The sequence below is a fragment of the Chlorocebus sabaeus genome, chromosome 9 (assembly GCF_047675955.1).
Source record: "Chlorocebus sabaeus isolate Y175 chromosome 9, mChlSab1.0.hap1, whole genome shotgun sequence".
NCBI lineage: Eukaryota > Metazoa > Chordata > Mammalia > Primates > Cercopithecidae > Chlorocebus > Chlorocebus sabaeus.
Genome location: NC_132912.1, coordinates 135,648,886 through 135,676,022, shown reverse-complemented (window position 1 = coordinate 135,676,022; position 27,137 = coordinate 135,648,886). Strand labels below are relative to the sequence as shown.

Sequence of the window (27,137 nt, the reverse complement as noted above, 5' to 3'; positions counted from 1 at the left end):
GTGCCCAGAGCATGGCCTGGCACCTCACAGGCCCTCAGCATGTTTGCTGAGTGAGCGAGTGGACCATGCTCCCTGGGAGATCAGGATGGCATCTGGAGACAGGCCACAGTCTTTTCCACTGATTTCCTCCTGAGGACTGCAGCCTTAACAAGATCTCCTCCAAGACTGCAACCCTCCAGAACCTTCCAGACCTGCCCGCTGCAGCCCCAACACCCCAGCATCCGCCCCAAGCTGTCGCCACAGGCCCGGGCCCCGGGAGCTCCATCCAGGCAGGCGGTGGCAGGTGCTCCCGAAGGCGCGGGCAGGGTTTGCCAAGGGCCCTTGGCTGGCGGTGGTGGGGGCCATCTGCGGATCCAGCAGGCTCCGTCCCAGTGTGTGGCGTGCTTGGTGGCAAAGTGCAGATGTGACGGTGATGGCCTCTCGCAGGCACTTACAGGCGGGACATCAGTGGCGTTTCCCAGGCACTTGCTGTGGTTGTTTCCAGCGTATCAGAGGAACGATTCAGGAGGCAAGGGGTGCGTCCGACCTTAGCCACCTTCAGGTGCGTGCCAGCGACTCCTCCGCCCGGGGCCATGCTGGGCTCGGCCTCGGGGCAGGCTGGCATGATGTGCGGTCACACAGACAGGGCGTCTCCTCTGCGTGCCAGACGCCAGGGCCCTGTGTTTGTGTGAGCGCCTGCCGTGCCCGTCCCAGCCTGGCACATGGAAGTGTGGTGCTGGGAAGGAAGGAAGCCCATGGCCGCTGCAGGCAGGTACGGGAGCCTGGGGGGAGTCGGGGGGGTTCTGTGCACTCAGCCCGGATTCTCCCCAGACACCCCTGTGGAGCAGCCCCTGTGGGAGTCTCGACCACCGCTGTCTGCAGGTGCACGTCAGTGCCAGGTACTACGGGAGGGTCCTAGAAACCACAGGGCAGATCCCTGGCAAGTTGCCCTGCCGTCCATGGCAACCCCCTGGCTGTGTCCGGGCCCTGGAGGTGACTGTACGGGGCTGTGGGGCTGCTGAAGTGGGGCGGCCACCGGGACTGGGCTGGGTGTGCAGGGAGGAGCCGCCCCAGAGCTGTGGCTGCAGAGGCTCCGGGCAAGTCCTCTCCTTGGCCATGAGCCACAGCCCAAAGTGGATGAGGACGGGGCTTAGTGTTGATGTGAGGGTCTCTACAATGAGCTCTGCCAGGAACTGAGTGTGAGGTACACGTCACCCCTTTTAAACCAAGGTCAGGCTGGGCCTCTGGAAGTGAGGAGCACTCCTGTGTGCTTCAAGTCTCCAGCTCTCCCTGCGACGGGGGAGGAGGGTTTCCTGAGTGACATTTCTGTTTGGCTTCCAGGGGTCTGTGTAGAGGATGCACTTGCCCTTCTGGGGACTCAGGCAGCGGCACCTGCAGGTTCCTCCCTTGACTGGAGCGTGTGTCCCTCCTCGAGCTGCCCCCACCACTTTCTCCGGGAGGGGCAGGCTGTGTCCCTGCTCCCAGGGAGTGCACCCTTTGGGGACGGTAAATGTCAGGTTAGCGCAGGCCTGGAGGGGGCCGTGTGGTGGACTCAACCCTGGGGTCAAACGTGGGGCACACGGGCCTTGTACGGCGTGAAGCCGAGACGCCGACACACCGGGGCCCGACCCCTTCCCGGGAAATAGCTGAGCCAACGCCGGAATATTATTCAGTAAACAAGACAACGCTCCACACTTCCCCTCTGGTAGAAGCCAGCAAAGGCGCCCCGGCACTCACCGCCTGGCACAGGATGGGGTACTTGGTGCGGTTGATGCCGCCGGCAAACACCGTGAAGGTCAGGGCCGCGTGGAAGCAGAAGTTCAGGAGCGTGTGCCGGCCCCGGCGACTGATGCGGATGGCGCTGTGGGGCAGGAAGGAGGTTTCATGTGAGCAGCAGCCCTGCACAGGGAGGTTTGGAAGGGCCCCCCTGGTGCGTAGGCTCTGTCCCCTGCACGGGGAGGCGTGGAAGGGGCCCTCTGGGGTGCAAGCTCTGTCCCTGGGAAGTCCGGGCTCTCTGTGGAGTCAGGGGCAGCTGTCTGAGGACCCGGTCAGGGGAGAGCAGACAGGCCGTCTGAGTCTGCCCTGAGTGGTGGCCACTGGAAAATTCTGCCTTACGTCACCCTGGCACACTGAGGCTGAAAGGGGTTTGCAGAAGCTTGAGCAACCTGATCTCTTGGCGGATGAAGATACTGAGGCCCTGAGACTCCAGGACTCGGCCACACACTGTCTCAGAGACGGAGGCCGTGGGCGTCCCTCAGAGCAGGCGTCAGGCACATCAGGACGAGACTGTGATTAGACTGGCTCAGTATGACCCCGGCCATAGCCTGGGGCTGAGCCCGCCGTGCCCGCCTGTGGCTGTGACCCTCTCCATGACCACCATGTCTGGGGCCCGACTCATCCAGGCTGTGGCCAGCACAGGGATGGCTGCACGGCGGCCACTGTGACTCTAGCCACGGCCTCGCCTCAGCCTGTCCCTGTAATCACAGCCACTCTGGTCTAAATGTGTTTTATCCCACCCGACAGTTGGTAGGACGGCACTAACCACCAAGCTGATGGTATTCGGAAGCGGAGGCCTCTGGGCAGAGCCGTTGTGATGGGATCAAGGACCTCGAGAAAGAGGCCCCGAGAGTGCTTCACCCCCCACAGGCAGGGACACAGGCAGGGACACAGGCAGGGACACAGGCAGGGACACAGGCAGTGGGCGCCGTCCGTGAGCCTGGAGCCGGCCCTCTCCAGACTCTCCAGACACAGCGTCACGGGCGCCTTGATCTGGGGCCTTGGCCTCCAGAACTGAGAAGTCAGTTTCTGCCGTCGATGAACCATCAAGGCCCCCGTGTTCTGCCACAGCAGAGATGACAGTTTCGGACCTGCCCAAGCCTCTTCCTGTGATCACAGCCTTGTGTGCGCCCAAGTCTCTGATGAGACTGTGGCCCTGGGCGCATCCAAGCTCTGTCCGTGACCAAGGCGACCTTAGCCTCAGACAAACCTGAACCCCCACCCATGGCTGGCTGTGGACATGCCCACCCTGACTGCGGCTGGACCCCCTCATATTCTCGGTGCCTCTCCCAGGCTCCGCCGGCCATAGTGACCACCCAGGGGGACCTGAGCTTCTCAGGGCGCCTGGACCAGCACTGCACCCACTTCTGGAAGAACTTATTTCACCCAGTTAAGGACACAGGGGATGCCGTCAAGAAGACCCTGACGGAGGCCTGAGTGGATGGGCGTGACTCCCCCGAGCTCCATCCACCCTTCGGCTGTGTGGTGGGCACCAGGCTGCCGAGCAAGTCTGAGCTGGCTGGAGACCTGAGTTGTCCCTTCAGGGACTTCTTGCTACATGAGGGGGCAGCGACATTGCCCTTCAGGGACTTGCCTTTGAAGGTAAGAACAGGTTTCTCGGGCACAGTGGGCGCCCTTGCCCATGCCAGGCTCACCTCTGGTGCACGATGTAGGTAATGACGGAGGCCAGGAGGCAGAGCAGCATGACCGCCGTGCACGCGTACACCACGGGGTGCAGGAACTCCCCTGGGTAGCGGGGCAGGGAGAGCACTGTCTTCAGATCCTGAGGAGAAAGCAAAGCAGACGTGCGTGACTGACCTGGAGGGGTCTGTGGGTGGTGCCCTACCCTGGGCATCCCCTTGGGGCTCAGCTTCCCCTGCAGCCGCTCCAGGCATTTTCGTGTGGGGTCTCAGGGAAAGGGGCTGCCTGGGGCAGGACGGTCAGGCTGCGTCTGTAGATTCTCAGGGAGTGCACGGGAGGGGCCTCATGTGGCCACCAAGCGATGTCTGTCCTCGCTTTCCAGCGGCTCTGCTGGCCAAAGGCATCCTTGTGTGGCTCTGAGGCCGGCTCCTGAGACGGTGTTTCGGCCGACTGATGCCTGCCTCCAGCCTCCTCTCTTCCTGTGGCCTGGGGGTGGCTGGGTGGGGTCTGGATGGGCCTTAAGAGAGGCAGGGAAACCCATGGGATGGCCCCCAGCCGCACCGGGATCCCCACACTCATTGAAACCCTGCTTGTCAACATCTCCCGGGAGGATCCTGTAGGAGCTTCTGTGAGATGCAGAAAGAGTAGAGGCCGTTGGGCACCAACTCCACCTGCTTCACTGCCCAAGAAGAGGGTTCAGGGTCAGAGTTCAAAGGGGAATGTGTGTTCTCTGTGGCAGAGTAGACTAGGGGAAAATCGCCCCGGCTGGAAAGGCTTGGAGCTGATGGGGTTTCATCTTTCCTTCATCAGGTGAGCGAGGTGAGCTCACCAGGGAATCACAGAGGCGTGTATAGGCACGGGAGGGGGCCTCGGGGCACCAGAGTCCAGAAACACGCGTGTACAGGCCCGGGACGGGGGCCTCGGGGCACCAGCCTGCACTCAGCTCTGTCTCAGGCTTCCGGCCTCCAGACTGTGGGAAACACGTCTGCCTCAGGGCCCCAGTGTGGGGTGTTTCGTTGTGAACGTCAGGCAGGCGAGTGTGCCCAGCGGAGTGGGTGCCATGTTCCTGTAATAACCCTGTGAGTGGGTGCCAGCAGGGGTGAGGGCTGCAGCCACCTGGCCCCTCCCCAGCCCCCTGGTGATCGCTGCACCTGTGCCAGGCTCCGGCAGCTCTGACCACGTCGTGGGTGCTGCCCTGGGCATCGGGGCAGGAGGAGGCAGCCGGCTGGGCCTCTGGGATGGCCCCGGCTGAGTGAGGCGGAAAGTGGAGAGGGACCCTCCTGTGCCTGAAGGGCCATGGGTGGAGGCAGTGTCACCTGTGTTGGGACGCAGGCAGCCAGCGGCCCGAGAGCTCCTGCTTCCCTCCTGAGGCCACACTTCTTGTCCGTCCAGCCAAGATGAGGCCCTGGCTGGCTAGAGAGTGTCCACCATAGACAGAGGGCGCTCTGGGGAGCCACGGGACTGGCTGACAATCAAAGTCCGAAATAGGGCCCCTGTCCCAGGGTTCGAGCAGCACTGGCCAGGTGGGCACTGGAGGGGCCCTGCATCCTGGGAGAAGGAGCCTGGACCTGTGCGAGGGCGAAGGCACCTGGGAGAGGAGCGGGTGTCGGTGTGAGGCCGCAGAGCTGGAGTGACGGCAGATGCTTTGCTTTCTGGGGAGTGTTTAGAATCTGCCCATTTCTTCCTGGACACCGGGACCCCACAGAGAGACAGCACCCTGTAGTTCAGGCTCGGCTCTGAGGCCCACCCTGGACAGAGGCCCCTGAGGGTTTTCGGGAGGGTCAGGGCCCAGGAGAGCCCCACCCTCACTCAGCCGCTCTGTAAAGAGGTGAACTGGGTGGGCCTCTGTCCAGATTCTCCTGAGTGCCCCAGAGCCTGAAGCGTCAGTTGCCTCCTGCAACAGCTGTGGGGTGAGTGTCCCGTCCGCGCTCCAGCTGGGGCTGCTGCTTCCCCAGAGAGCCCAGGGACAGCCCGGCCAGCTGTGGACGCTCTCCCACACCCATCCTTGGTGTTCTGGCTGCTGGAGCACTCGCCATTGGGAGGCGATGCATGGGGGCCCTCACGTGGCTCGGGCAGTGCCAGGCCGGTTGTCCCACGTTTGCTGGTTTAGCAGGTGCCCACTTCCTGCCACTTGCAAACAGCTCCAAAGTCACAGAAAAGCACGTTTTCCCGGCCACATCCTGACATCAGGTTGTCCAGTGAGTTCTCTGCTGCTGGGAGGTGGGGAATACCCCATGTGGGTAGAAGAACTGAAGGTTTAACAGGGCGCGAGCGACGCCCCAGATTCTTGTTCCCAGGATTCTTTCACGAGAGTCAATGGCTTTTCCTCCATGACGTTGACCCAGGGTCTAAAATAAACACGAACACTCTACACAGTTCCCACGAGCTGCTGTTGCAAACCCAGATCCATGAGAGAATCCCAGAGAGTGGGGTCCACTCCGTGTCCAGCCCTCTCTGAGTCTAACAGGAGCGTTTCCTCCGTGAGTTGCCTGGAACCAGGACTTCGTTCTCATCTGTGTGCTGAATATCCTGGGGTGGTCTGCCCGGGCCCTCACACATGCCCCCATGGCCTTCCTGGGGCTGCTGTGGCCGCCTCATGCCTTCCTGCAGGGTTCAGACGCCTGCTCAGCTGCAGGGGTGGGGGCGGGGGGGTGGAGCCATGGTGGACAGAGGCGCAGATGGCAACTGGGAAAGTGTGTGCCCTGATGTGTGGTGCCCGCGAGCCGCGTCCTGTCCCGCTGCCTCCGTCCCCAGGGCCAGAAGGACACTTTAGCCTCCCGTCTGCAGCTTTTCATCACAGACACAAACCCGTTCGTGTTAAGCCCAGTCAGAGCTGCTTTTCATGCAGGAGGCAAACACGGCAGAGCGTGAGTCCAAGGTGCGGCTGCGCTGGGAGGATGCCGCCCAAGCTCCAGTGACAGCCAGGGCCGTGCCGCCTGGCATGGGGCTTCTCGTCTGAAGGCCAAGCTGTGAGGCTTCACACGGACTGAGGTGGCAAGGGCAGGTGTGGACTCCCGGAGCTGCCGCGTGAGCTGGAGGCCTGGGCCACGGTCCTCACCTGTGCAATGATCCGTGGGTCAACAAAATGTTTTATAAGAAACAGACATGTGATTTGCTTTGGTTTCTTTTTTTTCTTTTCTTTTCTCCAAATTATAGTTATCAACAGTGCCTTTCTATATTTTCAGAGATGACATTTAAAATTCCAAGTGGGTCACGCGCAGTGGAGACGTGTGTTGTCTTTTAAAGTTTGCACATGCACGGGTTCCTCTTTGCAAGTGTTCCCAGGGCCTGATGGTCTGATCTGTGGCTGAACAGAGCCTGGCTGACAGGGGGGCGCTGATCAGTCCCCGTGAGGCCACAGAAGCAGAGCTCCTGGACCCTCGGCACGGAAAGCAGCTGGGCTCCTGGGGGGTGAAGAACGCGGCTCAGAGGACCCAAGGGGGCTGGGGAGGGGCGGATGAAGGTGACCCGACCTTCTTGGCCCAGATGTAATGGCCGGAATGCCAGCTTGGTTCTGTGCCTGCAGCATGGCCCAGGTTGCTCTGGAAGCCGCCCAGAGATGTCTCTGCTTCCCCTGGGGAAGGTGGGCTTCCATCTCCCATCCACCGGGCGCGGAGCCAACAGTCCCGCCAGAGTGCGAGCCCGGCGTGCGGGGGACTCGTGTTCTGGCTTATTTGTGTCTCCTCTTTCTTGAGTCATAACTTCCTCCTCTGTTTCCTCATTTTCACTGGAGGTCTCCTCCTTGGTGTGTTCTGCAAATCAAGTGGGTCAGGGTGTTAAAGACAAAAATAAAGGAGGAAAGATGAGAAGAAAGCAGTCAGTCAAGCTACGTGTGAATTTTCTGATAAAAACAACCTTTCTGCAGCAGCGAGAGGTGGGAAAGTGACCTCTTCAAACCTGGGGAACGCCAGTGGCCTGAAGGACTCTTCCTTCCCGTGGGTGAGGCATCCGGGCCGGGTCCGCAGCTCCGACTGACTGAGGAACCTTCCTCCTGGAGGGTGAGGCGTCCGGGCCGGGTCTGCAGCTCCGACTGGCTGAGGAACCTTCTTCCCTGCATGGTGAGGCTTCCGGGGCCAGGTCCGCAGCTCTGACTGACTGAGGAACCTTCCTTCCCGCGGGTGAGGCTTCCGGGGCCGGGTCCGCAGCTCCGACTGACTGAGGAACCTTCTTCCCCGAGGGTGAGGCTTCCGGGGCCGGGTCCGCAGCTCTGACTGACTGAGGAACCTTCCTTCCCGCGGGTGAGGCTTCCGGGCCGGGTCTGCAGCTCCGACTGGCTGAGGAACCTTCTTCCCTGCATGGTGAGGCTTCCGGGGCCAGGTCCGCAGCTCCGACTGGCTGAGGAACCTTCCTTCCCGCGGGTGAGGCTTCCGGGGCCAGGTCCGCAGCTCCCACTGACTGAGGAACCTTCCTCCTGGAGGGTGAGGCGTCCGGGGCCGGGTCTGCAGCTCCGACAGACTGAGGAACCTTCTTCCCTGCATGGTGAGGCTTCTGGGGCCGGGTCCGCAGCTCCGACAGACTGAGGAACCTTCTTCCCCACGGGTGAGGCTTCCGGGGCCGGGTCCGCAGCTCCGACTGGCTGAGGAACCTTCTTCCCCGCGGGTGAGGCTTCCGGGGCCGGGTCCGCAGCTCCGACTGACTGAGGAACCTTCCTTCTCGCGGGTGAGGCTTCCGGGGCCGGGTCCGCAGCTCCGACTGACTGAGGAATGAACACATATCCTCCTAGGTGCTTCGAGTCCTCCTCCTTCTCCTTCTTCCAGGTTCAAGCTCTTCCTTCCTTCTTTCCTTCCTTCCTCCCTCCCTCTTTCTCCTTCTTCATTCAGGTGCTTCTTCCTGGTTCTTCCTGGTTCTCTTCTTGTTTTTTCGGGTTCTCTCTGTTTTACTTCCTGGTTCTGTGCCAACAAAGACTGATTTCCTGAGAGCCTGATGTATTCCCTCGTCTGCCTTTAAAATAATAACTGCCTCTACGGATCTGTCGACTTTTCACGGATGTGTTCCAGGGGAAAGGCAGAAGGTAGAGGAGAACACAGATGACCTGTAGTCGGCATTACGTTTGTATAGTGTGTTATGATTTTCTTCTTGGAGGGGTAGATGGGCTAGTGAAGTTTTGAAGAGATTTGGAAAAAAATGTGTTAAAATATCATAGACGCCTTCTTTCTAGACTGGTAGTTACTTGTTTAAAGTTCTTAATTTTCGGGAAGATGTGAGGTGGGATGAGAAGCTTTCCATCCGTGAGTTGAAGGAAGTAGACTGTAGCCATTTTTAGTAATTTAGATATTACACTAAAAAGCAGCCAGCTGAAAAGAACGCGGTGCGGCTCTGAAATGTTTGTAAATGTGACCGACCATCGTTACGCCCTGTGACAGGCCCCTCCCATCTCCTGAACGGCCATTCCTGGCAGAGGCTGTGGGGTGAACCTGCAGCAGAGATAAACCCACCACAGGCGGGCTCACGTACTTCCTAACAGCTCAGAGCTCCGACACTCCCACAACCCGCCTGTGGGCCAGCACCTGATCCTGGTTCCCTTCAGGGCGGACTTTGCACGGGCCTGGCCTCGGGGAGCAGCTGCAGGCTCCTCCTCAGTCTCGGCTTCTGAGACTCGCCTTCCTGGGGGCACCGCCAGGAGCCTGGCCTTGACCTTGAGCCTGTCACCCTCCAGTGGGAGGTCTTCACCCTTCAGCTACCCGCCTCGTCTCCTTGGCGGTTTCGAAGGCACCTGTCCTTTCAGAGGGTGGGAAATGAAGTGCTAGACTCAAGGGGCTCCCCACACACCAGGTCTCTCGGGTCCCCCAGCCCAAGCTGGAGCAGGTCAGCCTTGGCCTCTCACTCAGTTCAGGCACTGGGAACCCGCAGGATGCAGCAAACAGTGCCTCTGATGACCAAGAGTCAGCCCTGAATTGAGAGCCGGAAGGGGCTCTGTCCAGTCTCCTTTGAGAGCCTCCACCCTAATCACAGAAAGCCGGCGGCTCTCAGGTGACCACACAGGACACAGATGGTGACCTGCAGTGGTGCCACCAGCACGGGGCTGAGCACTGAGGGAGGGTGAGCTCATGCCGCCAGCTGCACCTAAATATTGCAATTGTGGAATGAAAGTAGCCACAAAGGGCCAGACGACATTTCACACCACACCCCATCCCATAGCAACCACATACCAGCCTGCACCACCCCATCCCACAAAAACCACACTATACCAGCCACACCACCCCATCCCACAAAAACCACACTATACCAGTCACACCACCCAACCCTACAAACACCCTACACCAGCCCACACCACCACAAACCACAGCAACCACCCTACACCAGCCCACACCACCCAACCCTACAACCACACTACACCAGCCCACACCACCCAACCCTACAACCACACTACACCAGCCCACACCACCCAACCCTACAACCACACTACACCAGCCCACACCACACACCACATCACATCAGTCATGCCAATCTTATTATTCTGTTTAATTTCTGGCCAGAAACAGTGTTACCAGGAGAGCGAGAGTCTGTGCCGAGTGTGAAGCCACCAGACTCACATCCTCTGAGGGAAATGGTCCCAGGGAAGGCAAAAGCTCCACAGCTGTATCTAATTCCGAAGACTGACGTTGGCTTTCCTCGAGAACAACTGGTCTCCGGGTTAAGTGTCAGGACTGCAGGTTACAGGGTGCAAAGGGACACCTATTCCATTTCGCAGCCTGCTGGAACTTAAGTCCTGACGGCACCCCTTGCGGAGACAGAGGCAAGTTCATGTTTGCTTTTGCTTGTTAACAGTGGTGACGGAGACACAGCTTGCAGAAGGGGGTGCCCCAGCTTTAACCACTGGACACGTGGCCTGCGGGTCCTCCAGAGGGGAGCAAACTGTCCATCCTGTAGAGCACCATGGGCTGACAAACCAGCCTTTTGGGAGGATGGCCTGGCCCAGCCAACCTGCTGGACAGCAGCTCAGAATCCAGGGCTGGCTCATGCCTTTGTGCACGACCAGGAGCGGTGCCACCAAAGAATCTGACCCGTGACCTGCGCCCTATGCCCTTACACTTGGGAGCTCAGCAGTCAACTTGCCGCTGGCAGGGGTCAGGAGTCCCCCAGAGCGCAGCAATGGGACAGGCAGAGTCAGGGCCACCCTGCCCTGGCCACGGCCTCCAGGCTTCCTTCCCAAGACCCCACGGCCATGGGGTGAGCCTGCCCCGGTATCTACACTGTGAACTTGGAGACACATGCAGAAAAGTGCTGTACCAGATTGATGTAGCACAGGAGGGCAACACCACACACTTTCCGTCCCTTTCAGAGATTCTCTCAGGTACAAATGTTACTTGTTGTGAATAAAAACCCAGTGAGCGGCTGAAATGCCACACTCTCCAGGCAGATCGAACTCAACAGGCTTTCACAGTCTTGGGTGAGCAGGAGCTCTGGGCTGCCAGGCCGGCTGGGACCGGGTGGCCCCGGGCCGAGGAGGTGGTAGCAGGAAGCTCTACCAGGAGCCCGGAGCTGAGAGGACACTGCACGAACAGGCTCAGCCTGTGACGGGAGGGTGCCCTTCTTGGATTGGGGAGGCCCCTGCACAGTTTTTCGTAGAAGGAACAAGGGTTAGAGAGGAGGAGGCGAGGAAGGGGATGAGAGGGATCCCCGGGCTGCGGCAGCACCCCCACCTTCAGAAGCCCTTCTCCATTCACTGTCCTCTGTCAATGACAGCTTTCCATTTTGCAAATAAGGGCCTGAATCTGAGGCTGAAAAGCCACAGATCCTGCCAACTGGGAGGCCTGGGGCTGGGCTGGGTGTGGCACCTGTGGGACAACAGCAATGGTTCCTGAGGCTGGTGGGAGCCTGGGGGTGGGCAGGAGCCCTGGGACCGGCCTGCTGCCCCCTGAGGTGCTGCCAGTGCTGGACACGCAACCTTGTCAGGTGTCTGAAAGGTAAGTGCGGAGGCCTCAGCCAGCCTCAGGGTGAAGCAGCTGCTGGAAGATGATACTGAATGTTGGCAAAGGCATCTCTCTTGCTTGGACATTTTGAATGGAACAAGAAGAAAATGAACAAGTGACTCAGACGGATGGCTCCTTACACAGCGAACACTGGGTCTGCTCCGAGGCACGCCAGCCGGCGTCTGTGGCAGCCGCACATTCTGGGGCCATCGGCATTCTGTGCACGTGCCCTGGGTCCCCACCGCCTGTCAGCTGCCCCTTACCAGCACACACAATGCATTGTGCACTCAGCTGTCAGCCCTTCCGGAGCCCAGACCTTCAGCAACTGCAGCACAAGCTTGCTGGAGCCTCAGGGAGGGACTCAGGATGGGTCCCGCTTGCCGCTCCAGCCAGCTGCCAGCCACGAGCCCCTTCCCGGCGAAACACCCTTCCCGTGCCTGTCGTGTGTGCGGCCGCCTTCTCTCCGCCACAGCCTCCAGTGAAGCCCACCTTCGTGTGTCCCCACTGCCTTTCATCAACTTTCTGATGGGAAGGGGCTGGCATGGTGGTGTGGGGGAGGCCTGGTGACCAGGCTGGAGGGGCCGGGGGTGGCAGGGACCTCAGCCCAGGCACAGACCGGGTTTTCACAGCACACGGATGCCGGCTCTGCGGGAGGGACGTCACCTCCATTGATTAAATGATTCGACATTGCTGTATGCCTGCAACTCATTAGTATGACCAGCACCCAGCCACCGGGAGCAGAGGCGCCAAGACACGGGCCTGTCCCCGGCCCCCACCCCATAGAGCCTCCCACCCCGGCACTGAGCCCGGACGGAAGCCCGGTCACCAGCTCACCACTCCACAACTTTTCCAGCCTGGGAGTCCCTGAACGGGTGGCGGCCCCCCCAGCGGCCCAGCCCCAGCTGCAGGACCCCCGGGAACCCCGTACTCACCATGAGCGCTGCAAAGTTACGAAGCGTGAGCGCCGCGGGAGGAGGCGTCCAGGGGGAGGCGATCAGGTCGCGCCCTGCTCCCCGCCAGCCTCCATGGCCTCCGGAAGGTCAAAGTCCCAGACGGCGGCCAGGAGGTCGCGCTCCCGGGCCCGGGCCTCAGGGTGACCGTGGCGGGAAGGGCGCAGTCCCGGAGCTGCTCCCATCTGCGAAGACAGCGGCGGTCAGCGGGGCGGGAGGAGGGTCCCCGCGGAGGGCAGCTCGCAGCCCCGACCCCGCCGGCGAGCAGCCGCGGCGCCTGTCGCTCCCTCCCCTCCGCGGGCGGCGTGGGGGCTGCGCCTGGGGCTGGTGGAGGCGGTGCCGGTGGGGACCGGGGGAGGCGGGGGGCTCGGACCGAACGTGCCAGCGGCAGATGCGTCTCCTTCTCCATGTTTAAGAATCAATCTGCGCCCCACTCCCGGCTCCGGAGCCAAACTCAACCACCTCGGGCTGCACAAAGCCAGAGGCGCGCGAGGCGTTTGCATCGGGAACGGGCACCGAGTGACCCGCCCGCCCCAGCCCGGCCGCGGCGCCTGCTCTGCCTGGATGTGGCTCGAGCTGCGGCCGGGCGCGCGGGGCGGGGGCCCTGGATTATCCGCTGCTCCTCCCGCCCCAGCGGAGCCGAAAGTTACTCGGAGCCTCTTTCCCCGCGGCCGGCGTCACCCCGGGGCGGGAGCGTTTCTGCCGAGCCACGGCCCCGCGCGTCCCTCCCGCCGCCCAGACCCGCGCCCAGACCCTCTCGTCCTTCCCACCTGCTGTGGCCTAAGCGGCTGCCGGGGCGGCCGGGCCGCGCTCCTGGAGACGGACGCGCTGCGCTCCCCCCGCCGGGGACCCGCTCTCCATTCGCGAGGGCAGCGGCCGAGCTGGGAGCGAGTTATCAACAGATTGCGGGGCTGCGGCGCCGGCCGGTGAGTCACAGCCCCGCGCACGGGCGGCCCGGCCCGGCCAGCAGCGCCGCCGCCTCTGCGAGTAGCTCCCTCGGCGACAGGGGGGACCCAGGGCCGGAGGCAGGCGCGTAACCATGGGGACGGGGCGGGCGATGGCGGCGGGCGGGCTCCTGCCGCAGGGTGGGATGGCTCTTCCAGCCGGGCGGCCGCCGTCACACTGCAGAGCGCATTTAAAGAGACACCCGGCTCCGCGCTCGCGCCCCAGCACCAGACCCTCGCCTGAAAACGCCGGGGGGCGGACTGCACGACCCTGTGTTATTCCCGAAGGAGATCTCCATCCGTGGAGAAGCTGCAAGAAAGAAATATACACAAGAAAATGGATTTGGACGGGATTTTCCATCCTTTATTAACATTCTCGAGTCCAGATATGCCAGAACCGAGGTGCAGCTGTCGTGAACCCGTCTGAGTGTGAGTCAGCAGGGCAGACGCAGCCGGTGTAGACAGGGCCCGTGGCTGTGCTGAAAGCGTCCCTGTCCCTCCACCCCAACCTCCTGCATCCTAGGCCACAGAGCCGGGCACACAGAGCCCAGGTGAGTGCGGAGGCTGGGGTGCCAGGGGCCGAACAGACCAGCCTCCCACCCGCAGCAAGGTGTGGGTTCTGTGCACAGCCCACAGGCCCCTATCCTGCCCCCAGGGGCCTCCTACCCCACAAGGTGGGTTCAAGTCCACTCCAGTTTTCGTCGCAAGATCAGTTTTCTGGGGCACATGCTGGCCTGGTGGCAGCCTCAGCAAGTCTCAGGAACTGCCCTCGGTGTCCCACTCCCCGTCCACCTGTTCCGCCCTTGGCCCTGGGTGACCCCACTCCCCGTCCACCTGTTCCGTCCTTGGCCCTGGGTGACCCCACTTCCCCTCCACCTGTTCCGTCCTTGGCCCTGGGTGACCCCACTTCCCCTCCACCTATTCCGTCCTTGGCCTCCACCCTTGCATGGCTGCTTCTGCCCCAGGTTCTCCGACACTGGCACCTGTTCAGGGGATCCCCAGGCCCTGCTGCCATGGATTTTGAGGGGCCTGAAGGATGTACTAGTGGGGGGTTGTCATGAAGACTCACAGAGGTAGAATTAGATGCAGGGGTGACAGCATTCTGCTTCCCTTGGGGCCCCACTGCCCCATCTAGCTGGTGTCCCCAGAGCCCCTCTGTGGGGACGCTGTGATGGGCCCTGAACTCTAGCTGAGGGACACAGGGTCCAGGCAAGCAATGGTCCAGTTCCCAGCTGGAGACACTCCAGGCACCCCAGACCCTGGCTGCCCTGACTCCCTGGACACTGTTCCCCTTGGAGCCTCAGAGCCCCCTGATATCCCCTGGGTGATGGTCCTGGACAAGAGGGCTGGGAAGGGGCCGGCTGTAAGGGGAGGATTCTGCCCCCAGCGCCCCCAGGTGAGGGGTCTCCATGGGCTCTGCCCTGACATCTTCCTCCTGCACCCAGCAGCTCCCACCACAGAGACTGCTCCAGGTGAGGAGTACCAAGTTGAGCACAGGTCAACCTGTCTTCTCGGGGGGCTCCTGGCACATCACGGTTGGGGCCCAGAGGAGGCCCCAGCTGGTGTGGGGGCCCTGGCTTGTTTCTTTCCCTGCACACGAACTCGAGTCCTGCCCTGAATCCCATGGGGGCTTTGCGGGGGAACTTCTCAAAGGTGCTGTGGAGGCAGAGGGAGGTGGTGGGGCCAGCCAGGCTCTGGGAGGCCCTAGAGAAACTCCCACTACCCCTCTCAGTCCCAGCTGGTTCTGGGCCCTGGGCTGGGCCCCCACAGGCTCCAAAGGGAAAGATTGTCCAAGGGAAAGCCCTGAAGGCTGCTGGTATCTGGGTAGGACACACAGAAGGTTACCAGGTGCTGTGGGGGCCCTGGGGTCCGGCACTTGAGGCAGATAGGTGCACTGGCTTGTGAATGTGCCCCTGCCCTCGAACGTTGTGGTTGGGACCCGGGAGGGCCGCCCCCCATTCCACACCCAGTGCTAACCTGGGTGAAGGAGAGGGATCCCGGGGGAGCTGGCATTGCCACATGTCCCAGAGCTGCCCTAGGGGAGAGTCTGTGGGGCCCAGTCTTGTGAGGGGTGGGGGCGCTGGGCATCTCCTGCCCACTCACAGCTGCCCCCCTGGGCCCCTCCCCCACTGCTCTGCCAGCCCCTTCCTGGAGCTGCCCTTGGAAGGCACCTGCTTCAGGCCTCATCTCTGGGATGGTGCTGGGGACCGGGCGCTGTCTGCTGAACAGTCCCACATGGTGGCCTTGGTGGCACGCCTGTGGATGGGGAAACTGAGGCACAGACAGTCACGTGCTCTTCTAGTCTTGTGCTCTTCCAGTTGCGGGTTAGACCCCACCTGCAGTTGTGCGTACCAGAAGTCTCCGGGCGCCGTGCGGCGGGATAAGGAGCTGCTGCCCTGGAGGATCATGCAGGCCTCTGGGCAGCATTCAGAAGGTGAGCCGGCGGCCATCTGCCCTGCAGCCCGGGGACGTCAGCACTTGCCCTGTCCCCAGATGTCATGGCCTCCGGCTCCCGGCCCCCGGCCCTCAGCCCTCTCTCTGCTGGTTGTTCATCAGCAAAGCCTCTACTTTCCGGACTGCAGGGTTGGTCGTGGCACTGGCTGGCCACAGGGCCCACCTTTCCAGTCCTGGCCGGAGGGAAGCGTCTCGTCCATGTTGCAGGCACACGGGTGAGGTGCCGCCTGCCTTCCTGACTCTTACCTCCCCAGTAGAGGAAAACAAAAGAAAAAAGATAGAAAAGACCAGGAAATGGAAATAAGGCAAAGAAGAATGAAATTTAAAACCCTAACAAACCCAAACAATGCTATTTCAAAATGTAAGTCCATGACGAGTCTCATGGTGAAAAAGATGGAATTCCTAGCCAGGAAAACACCCCATGCTTGCCCCATGGGTGTAGGTGCTCACCACGGCCGAGTCTATTTACGTGTTTGTTAAGGTGTCTCACCAGGTATCGCCTGGATTCCACCAGAGTTGCAGAGCTGGAGGATACGTTCCTGTTTACATGATGCATAGTTACATAGGTGAAGAGCTTTACTGCGAGGAATAGAGGAATCGAGGAGTCGGCTCACTCCATGAGGGACTCACGCAGGAGCTGCTGTTGCTGCCTCAGGCGTGATTCCTTCCTCCTCAGGGAGGCTCAGCTCCCCAGTGCAGCCAGGTGGGTCCACGCAGGCCTCCTTGGCCTGCGGCGCAGACGGCCAAGTGCTGGTCACGGTCACCGTGTCTACACCACCCCTTTCTCAGCAGCAACTCCACGAGTGCTCAGTGGAAAACTGCGGACAGCCCTTGCCAAGCGGACTCCCCGGGCCGGCCACTGCAGCCCCTCCAGCTGCGTTCTTCATCAGGGCAGCCTCCTCCCGGCTTCAGCACTGCGGGCAGCACACCAGCGAGGGGTGTGCCACGAAGCGTCACCCACGGACGTGCCACGAAGGGTTATTCTTCTTTTGACTTTTTCTGATGGTTTAAAACTGTAAGAACACGCAGCTCATAGTCCACACCGAAGCAGGCACGTGGCTCCTGCCTCACTGTGGGAGGAAAGATGTTCTCAGAAGAAATGGCCGAGTTTGCAGAGGGTTTTGCGGAGGGCCAGGCAGTCTGAACGCAGCCCAGCTGGCCTTGGTGGAGGTGGGGCTGGCACGGGGGGGGGGCAGTTCTTCCTGATACAAATCCTAACGCCTTCAACACTGACCTTCCAAAGAAACAGCTGCTGGACGTCGCCCTGACAGCACCGAGAACCCCACTTCTGAGGCGACTCTCGAGGGCTTTGTCATTTATTTGGCACCCGAGGCCCCAGCTCACAGGGTCTCGGGTACACGGGACCCTCCAGCCCTTCCCACTGCTCTGCGATTCTGCCTACCTCCCGGAAAGGTCAGTTTGGGGTTCCATTAACTGGGGAACCTGGCCCCATTCACTGGGGAGGCCACTCGGACCTCCTCCAAAACGCTGGGGCCGTGGCCAAAACCTTGCCTCCCCCCAGCAGCCTTCGGCCCTCTTAGTAGTGGATGTGGGCTCCCTCCCTCAGAGGGGATCCTGGTGGACACAAGATGTGGGGCGCCCGTGGGTGGCCACCTGCTCCTGCCGCAGTCCCACCTCGGGGCCTGAGCTGCGGCTACTGCCTCTGTAGGGAAGGAACAATGGGGGCTGGGCCCACCGCTACCCGGAGAGAGTGGGCCGTGTTGCCTGCAAGGCCTCAGCCCGGGGACCACGCTTCTCCGCATCTTGTGGCTTTGGGATCTGCAGGCTGTTTGTGGGAGAGCAGGAAACAGTCCCAGGGATGACGCTGCCTCAGGCAGGGTAACAGAGCTGGAGGTCAGGCCGACGCAGGAGGCTTAGGATGGTGATGGGTGCCTTCCCTCGCCAGGCGTGAGCCCCCAGCACCGTCCTCCCTCGCCAGGGGTGAGCCCCCAGCCCCGCCTTCCCTCGCCAGGCGTGAGCCCCCAGCTCCGTCCTCCCTTGCCGGGGGTGAGCCCCCAGCCCGTCCTCCCTTGCCGGGGGTGAGCCCCTCCCCAGCCCCGCGTTTGGAGGGCCGTGGCTGCCGGGGACTCGCGTGCAGAGCTCGCCGTCATCACTGAACTCTGGAGCAACAATGGCCTCATGTCACTGGTGTCTCGGGCAGGACCTGCCTCTTTTTGGAACACTTTTGAGAGAGTTCGTTTCCAGCCATTTGGTGGGGACTCTGAGAGCCTGAACTTGGAAGCCCACCGAGAGTGAAATGGCGGCTTCCGGGGGTGGGAAGCCTGGCCGACGAGCGCGAGACCCAGGGCCACCGTCCTCCCGAGACAGCGCGGAGCAGCCGCCACTCACCCAGCGGAATTAAAAACGGCTCTCTGGTTGCCACGGCAACCAGCCGTCTCCCCCCAGCGTCAATTTGAATTTGTGCAGACCATTCCTAGCCAAGATTCAAGCCAACAGATTCGTGCTTACCCTGAGGTGAAGCCTCGTTTGAGAACCAAATAATAAAATTAACAAACCTAAAATCTTCTCGCTGCTGCCTCTTTACTAAGCACTCAGCAGAGCCCCCGAGAGCACGCAGGGCAAGCACAGTCTCCCTCCGAGGCAGGAGGCCCTGGGGAACCTCACGTGGCTCCACTGACCACCACGTGTGGCGAACAGGCCCTTTGGCGCTTGTGGGTCCCCTGCAGAATGAGCCCCTCTGGTGGGTTTTACGTTGGAAGGCCTCACTGCACAGGGCCTGCGTCCAAGGTGCCTCGGCCAGGCCTCTGTGTCCAGTGCAAGGCCCTGGCACACGCATCCAGGCTCACAGGGTTCCATCAGCCTGTACTGTGGGGCGGACTCTGAGGGTCAGGGTTGTGGGGCGGACTCTGAGGCTGTGTGAGGGGTGTGCTCTGTCTCAGCATCCTATGCCCACCTCAGGCCAAGGCTGTGGGGTCTCGTAGGCCTCTACCCACTGGGCCTCCGGTACCTTCTCCTCCTTGGAAAAGGCATAAAGGCTTCCCCTGTCCAAGCTGTGAACCTTGGTTTTGCTGAAGGCCTGTGGAGGGTATTGAAAGAAGGCAGGAGGAGGCTCTGAGTGGGTGTTCCCGGGAAGGGAGGCCCTATGCAGAACCCCGATCCTACAAGGTCCTGGGGTCCCTGGTGTGGCCTGGGGCCCCCACAGCTCCTGTTGGCTCCTGCCGGTGGCCCTGGAGGAGTCACGTGGCCTCCTCGCTCACTGAACCCACCCAGGACCCAGGCAGAGAGCACCTGGGGCAGTCTGGGATCCGGTGGGGAGGGCTGGATGGGTGTGGGATTCTGCTCATTCTGCAGGCCAGGGGAGCCACGCAGGTGTCGGGGGTGGGAGGTGTGAGGGGCAGGTGTGCACTTGGCTGTTGGGGCAACGGCTGTGCTGCAGCTTTGCTCACACTCTGGGGGTGGCCTTGCTCACACTCTGGGGGCGGCACGCCCTCACCCGTTCTCCCCACGGCCCCACAGGCCCCACCCCAGACACGGCTTTCTGACGTCCTCAGCTGTGCGTTGATGGATAAAGCCTCTGCAGCCCAGGAGCTCCCCTGGCCTCTGTCTGGACACTTGAGTAGGGGAAGGGAGCGGATGTGACCAGGCCACAGTAGTTGGGAGCCCACAGTGTCCCTGCCTGCCAGTGGCTGTGCCAGGGACAAAATCCTCGCGTAGAGCTGCATCTGAGCGCGGCCCCTGCTGCCGGCTGCCTGGTGCCTGGGTTTGGTTGTAGCGCCTGGTGCTGCCGAGGATGCTCTGTCTCCAGAGGGTCCTGCCAGAGGGCGTGTTGATAATGAGAACATAGCTTCTGTGGGTGGATGACCTCGGGGGGCCCACCGGCACTCAGCCTGCCCTCCTGGTGCTCTCCTCCACCCCTGACGGCCCTGGACTCACAAGGGCAGTCCTGGTGAGGCCCGAGCCCTCTACAAGGAGTTGGGGTTCAGCAGACCAAGGAGGGCTTCCCATCGGTGCACCCCAAGCACTGTGGCTGCTCCAGGCAGGCTCAGGAGTGTTCGATGTGAGTCTCTCTTTGCCCCTCCCAGGGCTGACACGCGGCCTGGGCACCCGGCCACAGACGTGGGGTGAGCGCGCTTCCTATGAACTGCCTCAGAAACTGTCACATGCAGCCTGGAACTGTAATGAGGGCTCATCACAGGGAGCGATGAAAGACACCACAGAGCCGCAGGGCCGACCTTACCAGCAACACGCACGCGCTCCTGCCCCTTAACGTCCACAAAGTCGGACAGCGAAGCCCACAGCCACCAGACACCATCTTTGCCAAGATGCAGGAGCACCCTGAGGCCCCCGATTTCATGTGGATGATTCCTTCCGGGCTCAGAAGTTAACATGGGTCCTCGGGAAGCTTTGTAAACATGGGGCTTTTACATCCAGCTTCCCTTCGTCAGAACGGTGCTGCCCGCCCAGCAGGCTCCAGGACCATCTACCCTGATCTCAACATGGGACGTGTCCACGGCTCTGGTTTCCCCGTGTCAGAGCCGCACGTCCCGCCCAGCTGGCTCCCGGGTCTACCCTGATCTCAACGTGGGATAAAGGCTGAAACAGAAACAGCCAAGTGTCCAGATGGTTTTACATTTTAGAGACAATTCCAGTTTCCAGACCTGAATAATCAGCCACACGACCTGCTTTTCACAACAGCCTCCAGCCCTGGGGGTCGGGAGCCACCTCTGGGGGTCCCTCCAGGGCCGAGTCCACCGTTGGGGTCTTCCCAGGAGTGGGGGTGACTCTGTGGCCTTTCTTGGCCCCGTCCCTGCTCTGTCGGGGCTGGGACACCGTCCCCTTCTGGCCAGCCATCCCTGGGCCGTGGTTACCGGAAGGACGGGGGCCCAGCCCCCACCGCGGCCCTCTGGATCCTGCTTAGGCAAAAGGGCAGGTCCAGTGAGGAGGAAGCAGGTGGCCCCACAATACTGTCTCTGAACCACCAAGGAAGGACCAAGCATGCTTTCCCTCTCAACCACACCCTCGCCTGCCTCTGGCTCACCCCCGGGCCGCACTGTCCTGACATTCGTGAAGCCTTCCCTGCCTCACCCACAGCCCTGGAGTGTCTTCGAGGGTTAACCCAGGCGCTGTCCCTGGGGCGTCTGGTCTGGAGGACTCTGAACAGGCCCGTGGTGCAGCCAGCCCCTCCCTGGGGACCAGAGCCGGCTGCAGCTTGGGAGCTGTCCCTGGTGCTCCCCGGAGTAGGCCTGGTCCCTGCAGTCCTGCCCACCTGATGGCCCAGCCTTTGTCCAGCTCAAGCCCCGGCCCTTCCGTGGGACCTGCTCCGTCTGACCGCACCTGCCGCCTGGTGCCGCCTGGCCCTGCCTGGCTCGGCCGCGCTCCCCTCCACGGCTGGCCCAGCTGCCTTAGCCTGGTTCCTGCCAAGGCTCTGGCAACTGGGCCAAAGCAATTTTACCAAATTAGATGTGGTCGGAAGCAAGTCGTTCCACCTGGCAATTTTGTTAAAATAATTATTTGTTTGAAAATTAATATTCCCGAGTCGCTGGTTTTTCTAGGATTAGCAATTTTGGCACACTGTGGGGCAGTTTTTCAGTTCTTTATGTCTTGAGACATTGCTTTCTTTCCTTTCAAAATATCTTTGAGCCTAAAAATAATCTTTTTATTTAAAAATTTCTAATAATCTTTGAGCCAGTGATTCCTGCTTTGAGCTGTTGGTAATAGCCGAAGCCCAGAACAAGCTAATACCAGAAGCGGGGGTGGGTTGCAGGGACTCAGGCCCTCCGTGGGGACCTCTCCCCGCGTCGTGGAAAGGAGAGAAGCTGGTGACTCGCAGAGCCATGGACAGATGGTTGCAGCGCGTGCCCGGGGTCTTGAGGGCATCCGTCAGAGCCTCACAAGCTCCTCTCCCCAAACAAGGCTCCCGTACAAGCAGCGAGTGGGCCTTCCCGGACTGGGCTGGGTGGGGGGCACCGCTGGGAGGCCCTGCCCTCAGGAATCGCTCTGGGGGGTGATAAGCACTTGAACCAACTGCGTCCATGGGTAGCGGCTGGTGCCACAGAGACAGGGAGACCAGGCTAGGGGCCCTGGGGGCTGGTGATGAGATGGCAGCTCCATCTGGGCTGGGCAGCTGGCCACGGCAGCACAGGCATCCTCCCTGGAAGGTGCGGAGACTTTGGGAACCACATCGTCACCCAGGAGGCAGGGGAACCCCCAGGGCCTGAGACACGGGCACCGGCACACGCGGCCACAGAGCCCGGCTCCTAAAGGTGCCGCCCGGAAGCAAACAGCCCTGCTGACAAGCGGTTGGTTTCAGGTGCATCGCATCCTCCCCAGAAGCTGGCATGTTTATGTATTTTGGAAGTCTATGAATACTAAAATCCTCATTAATTTCAAAACACAGTTCACAAACTCCAAATATTTGACCAGTGCGTCCATATGCTCAGCCATCTTCACAGCCAGAGCAGCTGGCGGGAGACTCAGAGGACAAGGCATGAGGTGGAGGCAGAGCCGGAGGCGAAGGCCTGTCCACGGTGCCCAGTTTCACCTGCCCTGCAAGGGCTGTGGGCTTGAGGACCCGGAGGGGTGAGCGAGGTGCAGGGACACGGCTGAGAGGGCGTGAGGCGTCCCAGTGTCCCTCAGATGTGGTGGATCCTGCTCAGATCCTGCCCCTGGCCCGCAGCCCACGCACCCAGCATTGCCACGTCCTCCTCCTGGACCCCGTGGCCTGCTGTGCCTGCATCTGCAGGATCTGCACTGTGGGGGGTCTGCTCCTGTCTGCCCCTCACCTGCCCCACGCCCTGAGGGTGCCCGGGGTGGGGGGAAGAAGGGTCCAAGGCTGCCTGGCACGTCAGGAATGGTGTCCAGGCCAGGTCCAGACCTCTGGCCTGTGATGCTGGGGGAGCAAGGGGCGGGCACAGCCCTTGATGGAGAAAAGGCTGCATCTTCCCATGTGGGCCACTCCCCAGAGGACCCTGCCTGCGGCCCCATGGATGCCAAGGCCAGGGCCCCCCACTGGGGCATGAGGAGCCAGCATTGCACTCACCTCATCACACAGCACAACCCTGTCACTCCTGAACTACGGATAGAACAAGTCCTCATCCGCACGTTAAAAAAAGATTCCTGACACAGCAATTTTCTCCAAATGCATTTTGGACACAGCCAGATCCACTAAGCTGGCCTTTCAAATTGACTTTAAAATTCCTCCCCCAAATCTCTGCGCTCCCTTTTCACTCCTCAAAGAGCCAGTAGGTTTAGAGGCGGCTCCCCATGCTGGTCGTGCCACGCCCAGGACACCCCGAGGGCCACAGGACCCAGGTAGCAGGTGTGTGGCCAGCAGGGAGGACACACAGACCAGGCCCCAGCCTCCTGCCAGCCCTGCTGCCCGTAGGCCACCTCAGCCCCAGCTGCTTCCTGGACCAGACCTGAGCGCCCACTCTTCCCAGGGCAAGGCTGCAGAGAAACGCGCTCGATGTCTGGTCCGTGGGTGCTGTCTTCCTGACCGAGGGCGCCCACATATGATTCCACATGACTCCAGCTTGCCTGCCAGGTAGACAGGGACTGTGACCGCTCCAGGCTGGGCCTGTTCCTCCCTCCATGCGGCTTGGCGTGGCCTGGGGCAGCCTGCGACCGCCACTCTGCCCTCTCCTTTCTGCCCGGTAAGCGTGCTGACCCGGAGAAAACGGCTGGTTCCTGTGTGGACTTGGGGCTCCCTGACTGGGCTGTGCTGTGTGGGAGGTGCAGGAGCTGTGTGCTCTGCAGTTTACATGGAAGCCTCAGCAGGGCTGGACATGTTGCTGTCGGTCAAGCCTCGGCACAGAGGTCAGCCGCTGGGCCTCTGCAGGGGCTGCCGTGGGCTACAGAGCTCCGGGCCTGCGGCTATTCCCTGCTGTGACCACAGGCCAGGGCTGGGGCCTGAGGCTTCTGCTGTGGCCTGTGAAGAGCGGGAGCCTCTGCTCCACCCCCAGGGAACTCGTGACAGAGGTCGGAGGGGAGGGTCCCAAGGGGCGACTGCTTCTGAGCGCATGGCCGGGCCCTAGGGCTGTGTCACTGTCCTCATACTAACCCCCATCTTCACCCTGAGCCAAGGTCCCCACGGGCTGCCAGCACCTGTGGTTCCCAACCCACTCCTCACTCCAATGTGAGTCCCCAGGCCTGGCGGCTGCCATGTTTCCTAGTTTGCCCAGTTAAACAAGGCCAGAGGCACTGAGCAGCCCAGTCTCAGTGAACACTCTGGGCAAACTCTCTGGTCTCTAAAGCACACAGCCCTGTAAGGAGCCCGGTCTCCTGGGCACGATGGTGATGTCCAGCTGGAGCAGGAAGAGTGGCATCAGGGCCCGGGGTCCGACAGCACCAGAAATCCAGGCCGCTGCTGCCGACATCATCTCGGGGGAACTCTGGAGCCACTGACCACACAGGATCATGCAGACATCTACAGGGACCACGGACCATGGGGAGCTGTGCAGGCGTCTACAGGGACCACGGACCACAGGGAGCTGTGCAGGCGTCTACAGGGACCACGGACCACGGGGAGCTGTGCAGGCGTCTACAGGGACCACGGACCACGGGGAGCTGTGCAGGCGTCTACAGGGACCACGGACCACGGGGAGCTGTGCAGGCGTCTACAGGGACCATGGACCACGGGGAGCTGTGCAGGCGTCTACAGGGACCACGGACCATGGGGAGCTATGCAGGCGTCTACAGGGACCACTGAAAGAAAAGGAGATGAGGGGATTGGCCTTCCGACCCCTGCTGGGTCAGTGGACTTGCAACAGCCATTGCAGGAAGAGAGACTCCATCACCTGAGTGGTCAGTACCTCAGACACAGCTGCAAACGTATAAGACACACAGGGGCTGGGTGCGGTGGCTCACGCCTGTAATCCCAGCACTTTGGGAGGCCGAGGCAAGAGGATCTCTAGAGCTCAGGAGCTCGAGACCAGCCTGGGCAACATGGCAAAACCCCATCTCCATCACAAATACAAAAACTAGCTGAGTGTGGTAGTGTGTGCCTGTAATCCCAGCTACTCAGGAGGCTGAGGCGGGAGGATCACCTGAGCCCGGGAAGTTGAGGCTGCAGTGAGCTGAGATCAGGTGACCGTACTCCAGCCAGGGCAACAGAATGAGACCTGGTCTCTTAAAAAAAGGAAAAAAAAAAAAAGAAAAGACAAGGGGCCACAAGACCCTGTGAACAACACCATGGGTGACACCGCTGAGTCCACAGGTGGAACTTCAGTGGGAGGATGGTGGCGTCTCTTCAGCAAAGAGTATTCGGGGAGACAAAGGTGGCTGGCGGAGGCCGGCAGGCCCAGATGGAGGGCGGGACATGAGCCAGCCACACCTGGGGCCTGTGCTGGTCCTGATTTTACAAATAAACTGTACAAAGAAAACCCAGAAAATGGAAACCTAGACTTAATACTTGATCAAACAGAGGAATTTTATTGCTAATTTTTGAAGAGTTCACAGCCGTTGTATTTTAGCAATGCACGCTGGATACACACTGGATATTTCGTCGGCGATACGATCTTGGGGATTCGCTTCAAAATCATCTGCGTGAGGACAGGGAGGCATCAGTGAGATGAGGGCGGCCGTGGGGACGGCAGTGTCACTGCCTCATGACACCCTTTCTGCCACTTTACCCACACACCGTGCACGCGTTTGCACACACGTCGCCCTTTTATCAGGACTTGCAGGGGGACCTTTGTACAACGGCCTGCGTGGGGTGTGGGTAAAGGCCCCGCCGTCGGCCTCGGCGACTCCTGTGTAACTGGGACCTCCAGGGAGACCTGGGCTCTGGCATCCACTTGTTCTTGAGGCCGTAAGGCCACCTGGGGCCACTGGGCCAGCGTTGTAGCATCAGCCCTGATCCCAGAAGGCAATGGGGGTTCCTGCTGCCTGGGGTCCTCACCAGCCTGGAGCCTCCGGCCGTGGGCCCACTCACCAAGCTCACAGCCTGGCCCTGGGGGCTCACGGACCCCCAGCAGCCCTGAGGACCCAGCTCCAGCGTTTCCTCACAGACGAGCATGGCAGCTCCGGGACTTGGTCCAGCAGCCCTGAGGACCCACCTCCAGCGTTTCCTCACAGACGAGCATGGCAGCTCCGGGACTTGGCTTGCGTGCACTGGGCGGTGGGGTGCCGGGTGGGTGAGAGGATTGCAAGACGGAGGCAAAAATAACACTGTTCTCAGAAGCAATTTCCCCAAACGAGTCGGCGGCTTCTGGTTATTTGTTGCCTAGGAAAGTCGGGAACAAATAAAGACGCCCTGTTTTCTGAGCAGCTGCCTTCCCATCTGCATGGCCGCTGGGCTCCCCTCTGAGCAGGTCAATAAATCCAGGTCCCAAGAATCCTGGGGGGCGCCCAGGATGGTGAGGGTGCCGCGCTGGAAGGGGTGGGAACAGTTAAGTGGGTCGCGCCCACTTAACTTTAAAGACTGTGTTACGGGAGAAACAGACTCAGACAGATGATATTAAATTGGAAATGAAATTTAAAAGCTTGATGTGTGAATTTTGTGAATGTGCTACTTACAGTTCTTCGGTTCTCAGCGAGGTAGAGTACACCCATGGATATACCTGTGGACACACCCGTGGATACACCCATGGATACAACCATGCCAGCTTGGCACTTGGCATCCAACTGGCGCTCCAGTGATGGGGCAAATCAGGCAGGGCCAGGCAGCCCCCCAGGCAGGACAGACCCTGAGGGCCCCAGGCAGGACAGACCTTGGGGCCCCTGCCTGGACCCGCCTTCCGGCTGGACCTCCTGTGGTGAGTGCAGGTCCGTCAGCACCTGTGGTAGCTCCAGGGCCTCCTGGTCACAGCCTCGGGCTCCCGGGGGCACCTTTCATCCTGGGGGATAAACTGCTTTTGTCTGGCCAGACTCCATCCACCCTGAGCCGACTCTTTCTCCAGTGAAGAGGCTCCCAGTGTCCTTGGTCACCAGGACCCTCAGGCCCTTCCCCAGGCAGATGTCCCACCTGTGGGCAGCCCTCTGGAGTCCAGGCTTCTGCCCGTTCCTCAGCAGGAATCTCCGGCATTTCCCTTCCAGGCTGTGGTCCAGGAGGACATTCTCAGGCCCACGGTGCTGCCCGGGCCGCACTCTCCCCACTGCCGCCGCAGTCTCCTGGAAGGGCGTCCTCTGCAGGCCCCGGCACCACCAGCCTCACCTGAGTCCCTGGCTGGATGGTGTTGCCACCGGCAGGCACCCACGCAGGCAGAGACAGGAAGCCCAGGACGAGCCTGTCTCTAGGAACAGCCACTTCTCAAGACCCTCGTCCATGAGGGCACCTCCCATCCTGAGGTGTCTGGAGGCCTGTGGCGTCTGGCAGGGGCATCTGCTGCCCAGAGAGCAGCTGTGGAGCTTCTCCTTCTCCAGGGCCAAGGCCAGGCCTGGGTCGCCCTGCCCTGTGCTCCACCTCACGGCTGCCTGAGGCCCCCAGGCCTGCCCTCCCTCTGCCAGTGGTCCAAAGCCCACTTGGACCCCCCAGCTGGGAGGCCACGTCTTGGGGAAGGAGTGTGTGGCTGGACGCTGTC

General features: G+C 61.2%; 1 protein-coding gene and 2 pseudogenes across 2 annotated transcripts in view; 1 reads left to right on the top strand and 2 right to left on the bottom strand.

Annotated features, from left to right (window-relative positions):
• Window positions 1–13,325, bottom strand: part of ADGRA1 (adhesion G protein-coupled receptor A1) — a 41,958-nt gene extending 28,633 nt beyond the window's left edge. Inside the window, exons 1-4 of one of the 2 annotated variants that reach the window (XM_073019482.1) lie at window positions 13,030–13,325; window positions 12,242–12,444; window positions 3,411–3,538; window positions 1,717–1,840 (exon numbers count right to left, since the gene is read on the bottom strand). In XM_073019482.1, the coding sequence (XP_072875583.1) occupies window positions 1,717–1,840; window positions 3,411–3,538; window positions 12,242–12,244 (255 nt within the window). In that variant the 5' untranslated portion in view covers window positions 12,245–12,444; window positions 13,030–13,325. Of the gene's footprint in view, window positions 1–1,716; window positions 1,841–3,410; window positions 3,539–4,712; window positions 7,652–12,241; window positions 12,445–13,029 lie in introns of those variants that run through there. The other variant, XM_073019483.1, reaches the window with a different exon arrangement.
• Window position 13,326: 1 nt separating this feature from the next.
• On the top strand, window positions 13,327–15,271 carry LOC140712473 (uncharacterized; annotated as a pseudogene).
• LOC140712472 (uncharacterized) overlaps window positions 15,097–27,137 on the bottom strand; it is a 56,979-nt pseudogene continuing 44,938 nt past the window's right edge.